General features: G+C 40.2%; 1 protein-coding gene across 1 annotated transcript in view; it reads left to right on the forward strand.

Annotated features, from left to right (window-relative positions):
* The window catches only part of LOC118796783 (ephrin type-B receptor 1), a 388,416-nt gene that overhangs the window by 141,326 nt on the left and 231,999 nt on the right, over positions 1-15,091 (forward strand). The window contains exons 3-4 of the mRNA XM_036555886.1: positions 9,855-10,088; positions 10,493-10,940. Coding sequence (XP_036411779.1) covers positions 9,855-10,088; positions 10,493-10,940 — 682 coding nt within the window. The remainder of the gene's footprint in view (positions 1-9,854; positions 10,089-10,492; positions 10,941-15,091) is intronic.

Consider the following 15,091-nt stretch of genomic DNA (forward strand, 5'->3'; position numbering starts at 1 on the left):
AGTTACACTGCGGTGCCTTAAACATAGAACGAATTTTAAAAGTTGGCGAATATGAAGCTAACATCGACTTACCTCAATAAATACATCAATTTGCCTAAATAAATGATCCTTAATCAACAAACCCCTCAAACGTTTGTTTGGAGATGTTTAACTATTACTGAGCAGTTAATGTGCAGTGCAGCAAAGCTAATCAGCCATTGGAGCTGCTGAACGCATCTCATTGGCTGATCTAATGCTGCGTCCCAAACCCCACACTTCTGTACTTCACCTACTACACTAATGAGTGCACTTCTAATGGTATATGCACTATTTCACGTGCTAGTGTGCGGTTTGGAACATGAAAATAAATAACGCAGTGGGAAATCTCAGCCATTTAGATTATAGCTTTCATTTGTCATCACTACAACCACAAATCAAATGAAATCAAGTCAGTACACTGGCTAATGTGCTTTAAAAAGTTTTGAATACGTGTTTTACTGCCTTTGCTGGATCGGTTATGGCTTTATCTCATTACAAACAGTCACAGCTCTGCTGAATGAACTGAAATTGCCATTCAAAATGGAGGCAATTTGTGACAGCATGAAATATTATCACTTGCAAGGGGTGCGATTGGATGATGGTACATCACAATATCACAAGTCTAAACAGCACCAAGAACCTGTGGTATTAAAGGAGAAGCGCAGACTGAACACTTTTTGCACTGGCCTTAAAGGGTTACAAGGTTTTTTTTCCTCTCTGTTTGAATTTCGTCGTGTTTTGAGAGCTGAAGTGGGCAGAGTGTGAGTGGAGCACTGCGTATATGAGTGTGTGTGCGCCGCACCTCATAACCAGCAATGTCACACAAAGCAGCGATTTGATTAGGACGATATATGAGCGCTCCTGCTCCTGTGCATGGGTGTCTGTTTTGTGAGGCCAACCACTTGAGACATTATTACATTATATGAATTTGTGTCTGTTCATACACACACATTGGTGTGTGATGCTGGGTTCCGTGGGCTGATTGTGTGTGTGTGTGTGTGTGTGTGTGTGTCTGTGTATGTGTGTGTGTATTCTGTGCCCTGTGGCGTGGGGCCGGTGAGCGATGGCAGTCATTTGAGCAGACGGAGAGGAGCCGCTCCCCAGACGGCCGGCCGCTGGGTCCCAAACTCCGCTGGATTAATGATGGCCGTGGATGGTTCTGTCTAATGCTGATAAATTAACATTTGTGAAGAGCGGTGAGGTGGGCTGCGTTGGGCTGGGGGGTGAGACAGGCCCTTCGTTTGGGCCTGAGATTTCTGTAAACTCGTTTATCAACACGACACTTGAAGAGCTCTAAGAACGTCTTCTTAGAGCGTCATCGTTTATAAGCATCCCAATTTCATCCCCCTCATTTCATCTCACACCTCTGGGCTGCTCTGCTGTCTCCCAGGCTTGTATTCCATTAGCAGTAGCAACTGAAATCTTTAGCTTTTCTATTTGTATGTTATTACATGCTTATTACATGCGTATGCATTATGTATTACACAGTAATAACTATTTCCTCATCATTTTATGGGGAAGTGGCTGCTTTTAGTATTAAAAATTACACTGTGTTTATTCACTTCCATGGTTCCATGTTTTGTCCTCTTTTTCATCTACGTTATATATTCTTGGTTCTTTCTCTTACCTACATCCACTGACTCTTCCTTGTCCTTGTAAGCATCCGAATTTTATCCTCCACATTTCATCTTCCACCGCATCACCACTTTGCTGTCTCCCAGCATTGTCTTCCTGCTACTGAAATCTTTAGCATCAATTATTCTTACTTTACAGACTTACTTACTGTACACTTGATTTATTACACAGTTACAAGTCTCATGTTGATTTAATAAGGAATTGACTGCTTTCTGCTTCTAAAAACCACAGTGTGTGTTAGGTTAAACTTTTCAGACTTAATAAAAGCCACAAAAATCTGATCTAATTACTGATTAAATATAATAACAAATGTATAATTCATTACATAATTAGTTACATTTTTACAAACTTTTTTTTCAGGGTTTTCTAATGTTTTAATCCACATGAAAACTTCATATAGCCTTTGAGTGAACATTTTGTAATATTCCCAGTCCAGAAATATTTGGAATATGGTGTTGTGCAGTAAAATTTAAGCATGTTTCTCCTTCTGTCATAAAGGTACTACTTTTGAGATGTGAGGCTTTGTTACAGCATCTACGATATGTAGATGACAGCACAGGTTAACCTCACAAACTCCCACCACACGTCTTTCCCTCAATCACACCCTCAGGATGACTTGAGGATCGTTATGTTGACTAGATTAAGGTGGATTTTCCCCCACGATTAGGCTACTGTCTCTTTGTTTGTGTTGTCTCATACATTGATTTTTGATCCGTCTCGTTTTAAATCTTTCCATGGTGACAGATGCAGTGCCGCTGTGTTTGCTTGCCGCTTCATCAGTGGGACGCTCTTGCTGTACGAGATGATTGTACATGCTTTCTGCAGACGCATCCTCTTTCCTCCTGTGTTTTGGATGCCACAGTGAAGCAAAAGCCATCAGTGCTGATTAGCTAGAGGCTGATACTTTCTTTTCTTCTCTTTCCCTTCACATGTACATGACACGCCAGATGCTCGGAAGTAACACAAAGTCTGAGGGAAGAAAAAAAATTTTTTTTTTTTTGTTTTGTTTTTTTTTTCCAAGAGATAAACAGTGACATGTTTACGAAGATCTTTTTATTTGCTCTTTATTACTGCTCTTTTGGCAGCTTCACTGCAGCCATTTCAGTTCTTCTAGATCTATAGATTCTTCTTGATCCTCTTCCTTACCTACATCCGTGGACTCTTCCCGGTCCTTGTCTACCTCTATGGTTAACTTTTCTATAGTATGTTATAATTTATTACATGCTTAATACATGTCTATGTATGATTCATTACGCAATAATTTTTTTCCTGGTCATTTAACCAGGAGATGATTGGTTCTACTATGAAAAATGAGTGTTTATCCACTTCCATGGGTTCATGCTTTGTCCTCTTTTTCATCTGCCTCTATAGATTCTTCTTGATCCTCTTTCTTAGCTACTTCCATTGACTCTGCCTGGTCCTTGCCTACATTTATGGTTTCTTCTTGGTCCTTTTTCTGTACATCCATGGGTTCTTTCTGGTCCTCCTTCTTATTTACATCCATGGGTTCTTCATGGTCCTCATTCCTGTCTACATCCATTAGGTCTTGCTGATCTTTCTTACCTACATCCGTAGGTCCTACCCAACCCTCATTCGTATTTGTGTCCATGGGTGCTTCTCTTTGCTGTCTACGTCTATGGGTTCTTTCTGGTCCTCTTCCTTCTCTCACCTCATACCGTTTGAAAGCAGGGAGTTTGTGAATGTTTCATTTCATTCAGTCTGTAAGCGTCCTAATGAACTTGAGCTTGATGCTTCCTGTGTTGCTTGTTGTTCTTGTCCGGTGTGTGGAAGCCTTTAGGTGGCTGCAGTAGTCTTTCTATGTGTGCTTCATTGGATTGAACAGATTAGAAACATAAGAGACAGGCTCTACACTGCCATGAGGTGAACTGTAAAGCTTAGACATCTGATGGTTCTGAAATATGAAAACTTATGATGGTACTGAGAAGCAAATTTGCTTACTAAAATCCTAAAATACAGCTTGATTTTTTTTTCAAACTGTCATGGAAAATATTCAGTCAAATCCATCTTTGTGGTTTCATTCATGGCAAAAAAAAAAAAAATCAGACACTGTGGCAGGTGGATTAAAAAGTCCATTTGCTTTCTCTTGTTTCCATACTTTTGGTCAGTAGTGTCCTTCAGTACTTCTTTCAAACATATAGACCATCTTTTCTGGTTCTCCTGGGTTTCTTGAGCTCTCTGATTTGTCAGGTTTTGACTTAGCTTCACTCCAGAGAGCATACAGAGCTCTTTTATTAGTTTTCTCCAACACTCTTGCTCACTCAACCCAGGGGAATGCGTTCGGCGGATCTCTTCCAGTCCTGGTTCTTTTAAAAAGGCCGAGTGATTACCCATGGGGCTGTGCAGTTGCTGGCCTGGTGTTGTGCTGCCGTTTGGAAGCAGCACACACAAAGTGAGCCTCACTCTCATGGCCAGAATGTGACCTCGCAGCAGTCCCTCTCGGGGAGAGACGGTTGTAGTCAGACTGCGTGTCAGCCAGACAAAAAAAACTAACTCACTCTAACTGGGACAACAAGTATGTGGGCAAGTATCTCTGTGTGCGTTCAGCTCCTCTCTGCTGTAATTCTTAGACATATTGATTTCCCAGACAGGGAAACAGAAGGATGGTCGATGAATGATGGTATGGATGGATGGATGGGTGGATGAACAGACAAGTGGATGATGGTATGGAAGGATGGATGGATGGACAGACAAATAGATTGATGGTGAATGGGTGGATGGATTGGTAGTGGATGGAAAGGTAGGTGGATGGATGGATGGACAGAAAATGGATGGATAGATGGACAGACAAATGGATGGATGGATGGATGGATTGACAGACAAGTGGAAGGTTATATGGAAGAATGGACCAATGGGAAGACAAATGCATGGAACAATGGATGGACAATCTTAATTTATCAATTTAAAAAAAGAAAAAAAAACAAAATAAAATGTAGAAGCGAAACTTATACAACAGTTTATTCTGTGCTGTGCTCTTATCTGATGATGGCACATTTTTCACCAGCTCGGAATCGCTTCACTGACCGTTGGTTGCTAAGACACAACAATGGTCACTTGACAATACATTTGGTGGAGAAAATAGCTAGTATTAATATCATTATATACATTTGAAACAATATTTGTGGGCATCCTTTGCTTTACTTATTTCATTTACTTTGCAAAACTGGTGTATTAAAGCAATCAAACACTCAAAAAAAATGTTTGTTTAGTATTTTAACACTACAATGGCAGACGCATGGCCAAAAGTTTGTGGACACCTGCTCATCCAGTGTTTCTTCCAAAATCAAGAGTATTAAAGAGGAGTTTGTCCCCCTTTGCTGCAGTAACTTGCAGTAGTCTTTACTCTTCAGGGGAAGCCTTTACACTAAATGTTCCTGTAAGGATTTGATTGCATTCAGCAGTGGGAGCACTAGGGAGATTATTTTATGTTGGATGATTAGTTCTGAATCACAAACAGCACTCCAATCTATCAATGGTATTGGTTGGTGCTCCATCACTCTAAAGAACACAGTTCTCTGGTTCCACAGCTCAGTGCTAGGGGCTTCATACCCCTCTAGCCTACGCTTGGCATTGGACATGGTGACCTTAGGCTTATGTGTGGCTGCTCCAAAGCATCCTGTTTTATTGTCAGTGCTTTTCTATAGAGATTATACAAGCTGTGTGTGCATGTAAACTCCTGTGTCAGCACCTTAATGCAGCTGAATTCACTAATATGAAGGGGTGTCCACAAACTTTTGGACATGTAGTGTATATTGCACTGTGTCTCTAATGGGGAGTGATTCGCATGCAGCTTACATCCTTGAAATCACAGCTGTGACCAACTCATAGCTGTGATGATGTTCATAACACACACCTGTTGGTTAAATATGTGTAAATAAAAGAATAAATTGAGCAGAAAACGTCAGATTGTTAAGCATGTGAATTTGCTCACGGTGGACGTTCCCGCAGGCTTTGCTTTAGCTCAGTGTTTTATCTGCTAGCTGAATGAGGCGAGTCTTTGTGTCGCTTTGGCATTATCACCGTAGTGTTAATGTGCTGCTCTACAGATACTGTCACACCCTCCGACAGTCATCTGAAACTAATGACCGCCTTGTATCTCACGCACTCACTAGCATTTCACATGTACGTGTAAATGGTACTGTTTTAAACATTAAGATACCCTTTGCTGCCATGCGCTTCTGTTTTCTGCTAATTTCAATGTGATAGGGCATCATTTGTTACACAGAGTTTGAGTGAATTAGTTACACAGTGTGGTGCGCAGTGTGCTTAGTCAGTGACAGGCCATGCACTACCAGGCAGGAAGCCACTTGTAGTGCGTAGTAACTGCCAAGAGTCTGTTTGCATGTTTAGACTACCAGTTGAGGAATTTAAAAAAAAAGCAATTAGTATAGTGTAATGTTTATTTGAGAAAACTGAAAAAAAAGACTAGAAGACAACCACAATCATCTATGTTGTAGCTCTGAAACACCTGAGGTCACCCAGAGGCCACATCCTTGCATCTAAAACATGCAGAGATATAGCAGTGGGAGGATGGTCAGGTACACTGACCAATTCCCAAACACTCATAACTTTTTTTGTTTTTCTGTTTATTTTTATATGAGCTGTTTGGTCTTATTTTGCAGCATTTTCCACACTGAGTAATGTGATGGTGTAAATATAGACTTTTGGCTCTACAGTTTCTTGTTTACTTTGTAAACACAGGAGTTAACTGTTATTAGTGCACCAGCTATAGATATTACACATACACTTACGTCTTTGTGCATCTGCGTTTTTTTGCAGCATGCATTGTGATAGTTTCTGATATCACTAAATTTTTATCTAGGCTTTGTTATTGATGTGTTTCAGTAATAGTAAAGGGGGCCTAAGCATGTTCTAAGTTAAAATATATTACTTTAACTAAGCAAGTGTATTACTTAGAATTAAAATGGTAGTTTGCAACTAAATCTAAGCTGTTCACATTGTAAACTAAGCAGAGGGTTTGCATAACCAGTATCTAAAGCTGTACCTAGAGTAATGTAGTAGCTTAGTAGCTTTATATAAACTATTGGGCCAAAATTATATGGACATGGAGTTCGGGTTTTACAACCATATGCATTGCAAACAGATCGCAGGGAGACATGCAGTCTCTATAGAAAAACATCAGCAGTAGAATAAGTGGGTTGTACTGAAGAGCTCAGTGACTTTAAATATGGCAGTGTCATTAACACAAGTCAGTTTGTGAAATCTCTGCCCTGCTAGATCTGCCCCAGTCAACTGTAAGTGCTATTATCGTAAAATGGAAAAGTCTAGGACAACAGGACAAAAGGGCAACAGCTCAGGCACAGGGTGGTAGACCACATAAACTCACAGAGCACGGCTGCTGAAGAGTGTAGCACATAAAAACCATCTACTCTCCATTGCATCACTATCTACAGAATTCAAACTGCCTCTGAGAGCAACATCAGCACAAGAACTGTGCATTGTGCTTCAAGAAATGAGTTGGGCATGCAGCTGCACACAAGCTTAAGATCACAATGAGCAATGCCGTGTCGGCTGAGATGGTGTAAAGCTTGCCACCACTGGAAGCATGTTCTCTGGAGTCGACCTCACTTCGTGCAGAGGGACACAGTCATAGTAGAACAGGAAAGGCACAAAATTGGAAGTATATGTCCAAAATGTCTTTGAATACTGTAACATTAACCTCTTACATGGCCATGGGCCTGCCGACCCACTCAAAGTCTTATTACACAATTCTAAAGCCTACGAATAGCTCAACCCATTTGCCCTGAAGTCCCTGTAGTTACTGAATAATAAGCCTTAGTATTGAATAAGTCTGGGATTTTGAGGAGTTGTCATTACCCTTCACTGTAACTAAGGTGCCCAAACGCTAAAAGACCATTATCCCTCCATTAACCACCAAACTTTACTGTTGGCACTATGCATTCTAATAGGTAATGTTCTCCTGGCATCTGTCAAACTCAGATTAGTGTATCAGACTGGAGAACATGCTTCCATTGATGGCATGCTTTGCACCATTTCAGCTGACACAAGTTTGCATGGTCTGCCACCCTGTGCCTGAGCTGTTGTTGCTTCTAGACTCTTTCATTTCACAATAATAGCACTTACAGTTGACGGAGGCAGATCTAGCGGGGCAGGAATTTCACAAACTGAATTGTGGTGATGACACTGCCATAATTAAAGTCTGAGCTTTTCAATACAGCCCACATATTTTACTGCCAATGTTTGTCTATAGAGATTGCATGTCTACCTACAATCTGTTTGAAATGGGTGTGGCAGAACACCTGAACTCAATAATTCCATATAATTATGGCCATATAGTGTATATATACTTCTACACTACTATAGCTACAGCTTTAGATACTGCTTATGCAAGCCCTTTGCTTAGTTTACAAGGTTAAAGCCCTGACAGCTTGCCAATGCCATAAAGCAGCAATTTCTTCCATTCAGTCTGGACTTTTCCCTTAACAGTGTGATCTCTCTATGCTGTTGTCACATTTGTTTAGATAAGAGAGGCATGTAATTTAACAAAATTGAAAATTCTTAGATTTCGTTGCAAACTGCCGTTTACCACTTAGTTAAAGTAATGTATTTTAACTAATAATACACCATCTGCACCTACCAGGTGTGTAACATCTTCAAGTCCAGGCAGAACAACTGGCTCCTGACCAGGTTACCATTACTCAGGTGAAACATATCAGTGACAGTGATCTGAGAAACTATCACAATGCATGCAGCAATGAAGGCAGGTGCACAGAAAAGCTCCAGTTCTACATGCTGATCCATTTTACTTTGGGCACCACTGACATGCACATGTTATAACTATTCTGTAGGCAGATTTTAATAGTTAAAGGGCACAACAAGAGTCTGTACATGTATCGTCGGTGATTAGTTAGGTTTGATCGGAATTAACCCCTTAAAGTTTTACTACACACTTCTATAATCTAAGAATAGCTCCATTAGTTTGCATTGAAGTCCCTGCAAATACTGAATAATAAGCCTTTGCATGAAATAAACCTGGAATGTTAAAGGGGTTGAACAAATCTAATCACTAATCTTTCTTTAAGTGACGTCAGTTTGCCTTTAGGCTGAGGTAACTGTTGGTATGACTGGTCTTAGCAGGGCTGAAAAGCTACACAAATGAGCACCTTATCTGTAATGCTATACTTACATTGTGATGGTAGATGGATGACAGCAGACTTTTCTGTGGAGCAGCAACAGAACAGTTCAGTTTTCCCATCTTGTGCTGTCAGCCGGAATCTGGAATAGCCAGATGTTGGTTTTTCTGGAGGAATGAATGCTCCTATTTGTAGGGGTTGAAGTCCCTGTGTACCAGTTCATATACAATAAAATACAAACGTCAAGAAAAACCTACCATTTGATATATTAGCAAAGCATATATTAGCAAACATGTTCCAAACATGGACGCACCATCGTCCTGCATATGAATAGGAATGTTGCTGTTATTTAAGTAATGATATCAACATGACAGACTACAAGCCTGAGATCATTTAAACATAGTCTGTGCTTTTTATGCATTCTGGAGTCAGATGAAATCTATACTTTCTTCAGGAACTATCTTTAGTTAAACCGTCATTCTGCTGGGTTTCACGGAATAGAGAAATTAGGGATAATCCTAATAAAGTCAGCAGATCTTGGTTTGGTTACTGAGAGTGAAGTTAAGGTTGGGTTTGAGTGTTGGCAAAGCAGTATTGAGATACAGTAATACGTGAAAGCTCGCCTTAAACAAGAGTGTGTGTTTGTGAGGCTGATGGGAAGTAATAAGTGAAGAAGCACTTAAAAGCCATTAGGATTGCTTTTTTTTGTGTTTATTTTTTAAAGATATTGAGTTTGCAAGAGGCAAGATTTTTGGGAATTCCATCAGCATGAATATTTCACGACAGGCTGGGGACAAAACAGTTTCGGTTCAAGGCTGAATCTCACCAATGAGAACAATAACCATAACAATAACTGCAGTGAAATAGAAAAATGTAATTCAAACAAACGGTTTACAATTTCACATGATGAGAATGGAAGAATAACAGTGGTAATGATAGCCTTCTTTTTAATAAAACAGCAATGCGTGAATGTTAGAAGGCACTTACAGCTGAAAGGAAAAAGGAAAGATTTTTAGATCTTTGTGTTTGTCATTCTCCCTCACTAAAGCGCTCTCTTTTCTCCTGCAGTGGGAGGAGGTGAGCGGCTATGACGAGAACCTGAACACCATTCGCACCTACCAGGTGTGTAACGTCTTCGAGTCCAGTCAGAACAACTGGCTCCTGACCACTTTCATCCAGCGGCGGGCTGCCCAGCGGGTTTATGTGGAGATGCGCTTCACAGTGCGTGACTGCAGCAGCATCCCACGTGTGCCAGGCTCCTGCAAGGAGACCTTCAACCTCTACTACTATGAGAGCGACCAGGTAGGGGCGTGTTGGTATAAAAGGGAATAACGTGTGTTTTTTGGTATGAGTTTTACCATAGAGTATAAATAGTGGTCACCAACTCTATTTCTGGAGGGTTCCTGCAGGTCCAACCCTTATCCACCACACCTGAACTAGCTGATAATTGTCAGGACCTGTATTAGCTAAATCAGGTGCCCGAGATTTGGCCTGGAGTTAAACTCTGCAGGAAAGTAGATTTCCAAAAAGAAGGTTGATGACCACAGCAGTAAAAAAAATCAAAAAGGCTGTTCAATTTGAAGTTTGACTGGAAATGATGAAGAATATTGATTTTGCTCATTAAAACTCTTATTGGTTCTTTTAGTCAAATAATTTATTATTCGCTTGTTAAAAACATAAAGTACTTTGCCCACCTCTATGACCAGGTCATCGCCACCAAGGGAACAGCTTTCTGGATGGAGGCGCCCTACCTGAAGGTGGACACCATCGCTGCTGATGAGAGCTTCTCACAGGTGGACTTTGGTGGCCGCCTCATGAAGGTCAACACGGAGGTGCGCAGCTTTGGGCCTCTCTCCAAGAACGGCTTCTACCTGGCCTTCCAGGACTACGGTGCCTGCATGTCCCTGCTGTCCGTCAGGGTCTTCTATAAAAAGTGCCCCAGCGTGGTGCAGAACTTTGCAGTGTTTCCTGAGACCATGACCGGCGCAGAGAGCACATCGCTGGTCATCGCACGTGGCATGTGCATCCCAAACTCGGAAGAGGTGGATGTGCCCATTAAGCTCTACTGCAATGGAGACGGGGAGTGGATGGTTCCCATTGGCAGCTGCACCTGCAAGGCTGGCTTCGAACCAGACAATGGAAATGTCTGCAGAGGTAGGAACCTGTGTTTTAGGTGCTGAGTTAGCTATCTGTCTTATTAGCTAGCTAATATGTGAAGATTAAATTATTAAATCTCTCTCTGTCTATCTGTCTCTCTATCTGTCTCTCTATGTCTCTCTATCTGTCTCTCTGTCTGTCTGTCAAGCGGTCGAGCCGTTGAGCTGCCGAGCTATCTATTGTGCTTTCTCTTGAGCTGTCTGTCTAGCTATCTATTGAGTTATCTATCTATCAAACTATCAGTCTATCTGGATATCTATTTATTAGGCTATTAAAACAGGCTATCTTGCTACTGTAGTTAACTGTTAGTTAGATATTTGGGTGTTTGAATGCGTAGTTATCAAAGATTGATCAGTAAATCTATCCAAATCTATCTAAATGTTCTGTCTATCAATCAATCAGACGTCTATCTATCTGTCTATAGCTAGCTAGATATCCAGCTGGCTAGCTACCGTATTCACCTTAGATATTTTGGTATTTGAATATTTACATATCACTTATCTATCTATCTATCTATCTATCTATCTATCTATCTATCTATCTGTTAGATATTTAGGTGTCTGAATATGTAGGTGTCACAGATCATCAGTGAATCATTCTGCTGGTATTTCGATGAATTTGATGAATCTAAATATCTGTCTTTCTGTCTGTGTATCTAAGACTAATGCAAGCTCTGCCCTACAACGAATAATTTCCTTTTTATTCAGTATTGTTGACACTAGATTTGTAGAATTCGACACAAATCAACTGTAAACCCTTAGAAGTCTAGGTATTACTATCATATTAATGGAATATTTAAATGTAAATACACAATTACGTAATTAATTACATAGCTTATTTACACAGCTGAATTACGTCCTGTATTTAAAGGATTGAGCCTGCAGTTCTAACTTCTCTCCAGCTGTTTCAGTGTCATAATTGCAATGTGGCAAAGATAGAAAGGGATGCTTTTCTTTCTGAAAAACACTGTACTATTGTAACAACGTCTGTGAAGTATTTGTGCAGTAGGGGTGAAAAATGCAGAGCCTGATTCTGTTAGTTCTTGTAGGAGCAGGGAGTTGCATGGTGAGCCAGTCTCTGCTAATGAGAGTGCAGGCAGTGTGTGAGTTTCTGTGGAAAACTGGAACTTCAGCACTTGTGAAGTGAGAAAGGCGGAGACACCGGGTGTGAGGGTCTGAGGTTTGGTCATAATTGATGCCTGTATGTGGAGGTTCGGTTTTCACTTAAATAATGCAGAAACATCTGGTCCTAGACTACCTACAAGTAGCAGAGATAATTTGAACTGAGGGTATCGCGAGCCACACACCTATGTTTTCTTTATTTAGCTAAATAATTTAAAATACGTAATAAAACGGCCCAGTTTTTGCCAGTTGACCTTTCCATGCTTTGCCCACAAATACGTTTTCATGTAGCAGAAGATTGAAAGTTCAATAGAGGACAAAAGAATGTAGATAAACGATGTTGGTGACGTCCAATTATATAAGATATTAAACAATATTTTTCAAGTTGTTTTGCTTTCATTTTTGAGAAACCAAGAAGACACGCACACGCGGCAGAAAGTGGCACCGACTCACTCACTGACTCTCTCTTACTCACTCCTGAACTCTCACAGTCTTTCAGTCTGTCTGTTTCTTTTTATCTGCCTCACTCCCTCTCTCTCTCTCACACTCTCTCTAGCCCAGTCTCTCTCACCCACCCATACACACTTACAGTCAGTTTTGTCTCTCCAGGTTGTGTGATTATATATCTGATCCTGTGCTGCTGTACTGAGTCCCCCAGGTTCGTCCCTGCTGGCTGTACTGAGCATGCTCAGAACTGATAAGATTGATTGACAGGCAGCTGTTGTGATCAATACTCAGATAAAAAGAGAAAAAATACAGTAGTCCTTGGACCAGAAGACATTGACTTTGAAAAGCACAGAATCCATATGTGCCCACACACACACACACACACACACACACACACACACACACACACACACACACACACAGAGCTGACTTACATTACTGTTTATTCACTGAATTGAACATATTGGAAAAAAAAATGAAAATAAAATGGCAAAAAGTTTAGTACATTTTATATATATATATATATATATATATATATATATATATATATATATATATATATATATATATATATATATATATATTTCAATTTACTGCAATCAGCAAAACTGCCATTTTTAAGTTTGTACCTTGTTATCACTGTATTAACTTGGAGACCTAGAAAATTAACAGAACATGTGATTTGTCCAGGGGCGTTCGAACTTTTGCTTATGACACACCGTAAAGAGAAACACACACACACACACACACACTTGTGCATCTAGTCCATAGTAATCCTCCGGCAAGGTTTTCGTTATCGGCAGAGCGATGCTGTGGGAGTAAAGAAACACATAAACCAGAGACACACACAGAACTCTGCTGAAGCAGAAGCTCCTCTGCAGATCTATTTTTAATCCGTGGCGGTGGTTTGTATAGTCTGTGTACAGGAGCTGCAAGCAAGAGGGTGTGTGTGTGTGAGAGTGAGTGAGTATGTATGTACAGCACTGTGTAAACGTCTTTAAAAAAAGGAACTTTAGAAACACTAATATTAGAATAAATCACAATAAGCGCAGTGTGTTCACTTCACCGTTTCCAAACCTCTCCTCTAGGAAGCCCATTATGTTTTGTAGTTATCATACAAAACCTGGTTTGGTTAAAGGGAACCTATTTTGTTCATTTTCACTGTTCATAAGTTTGTTTTGGTCTATAAGAAAAAACGTACATGCTTTTCCCAAAACACACTATTTTTACATTAGATGTATTTTTTATACATCTGTATTCACCCTCTGTCTGAAACGCTGTGTTGGAGCACCTGTTTCTTTAAGCTGATGGCCCGATGAGGCCAGTGTGCTCTGATTGGTCAACTGCCACAGCAGCATTCTGCTGCAAGTTCTGCCTCTACACAGCAGTGGCTGTTCTTACAATAGGCCCTGTTCACATTTCCTCATTTTTCTGCTGGAAGTTGTCATTACAGGCTAACACTGCTTCTGCTAAAGCAACAACGATGATTAGTAGAGCATGTACAGCTCACTCGAGTGTTTGAGTTTGAAGCAAAAACAGCCTTTTCTCAGTTTCAGGGGTTTGTCAGCTGACAATGAGCAGAGAGAAAAAAATTTTTTGTGCAATTAACGAAGGAATAAACTTTGTTGTACAGAGGAAAAGAACCTCTGTGTCAGCATTTCACCACTGCTGTCTAATGTTAATGTGCAGTTTGTGCTTTAAAGTTGCTGCTACAGCCGCTTTCAGAGGAACAGTTTTCATTTTCTCCCTCAAAAGCTGTCGGTATCTGAGAGAGCGAGCGCTCGGCAAGGAGTAGATGTTCATTCACTGAAGCCAGTGGTTGTGTAAAATGTCTACAGTGGTGCTACTGACTATGACAGCCTAGCATGCCCCCTGCTGGCATGTGTGTGTGTGTGTGTTTAGCTTTTTGCCAAGTAGTTTATTGTTACCGAGCTGTTATTTTCACCTATTCATCGATTTTTATCACACTGAAGACGTTATTGTACTCTGATTGCTGTGCAGGAGTTTTTCACAAAGCATTTAGCCGTTATTTAGTTTGGACACTGTTGTGTGTTTGGCATTCTCCAACCATTCTTTTTAATTATATTAAAAAAGTAGAAAATCTAAAACAATAATTAAAGTGTAACTAAAATGTATGTAAAAGTTAATAAAATCAAAGGATAAATAAAACAAAAGGAAGATGAGTTTAATAAAAGGAAACTAACATTTCAACGCTGCTGACCAACGTTAATGTGTAGTTTGTGCTTTAAAGCCGCTTTCAGAGGAACAGTTTTCATCTACCGGCAAGCTTGGCACGCCTCACACAACGCACAGAGAGCTAAAACAGTAAAAACTGCTCCTGCTCCAGTCTAGCTTGGGAAGGTTGATTGACAGAATCAGGCTCAAACTGATACAGCAGAACCGAGGCCATAGGCCCTTTTCACAAGAAAAGAAAGTGTGTGAAATGACTGAAATAATAATTAAATAATCATAATTAAAACTAGAAAAAGAATATGAAAAATAAAGAATTAAGTAAATGGGAAAAAATAAAATCACTACAAAAATTAAAGTAAGTTTACCAGCGAGCTGAGCTTTAGTGTT

This window comes from Colossoma macropomum, unplaced genomic scaffold (assembly GCF_904425465.1).
Source record: "Colossoma macropomum unplaced genomic scaffold, Colossoma_macropomum, whole genome shotgun sequence".
Classification (NCBI taxonomy): Eukaryota; Metazoa; Chordata; class Actinopteri; order Characiformes; family Serrasalmidae; genus Colossoma; species Colossoma macropomum.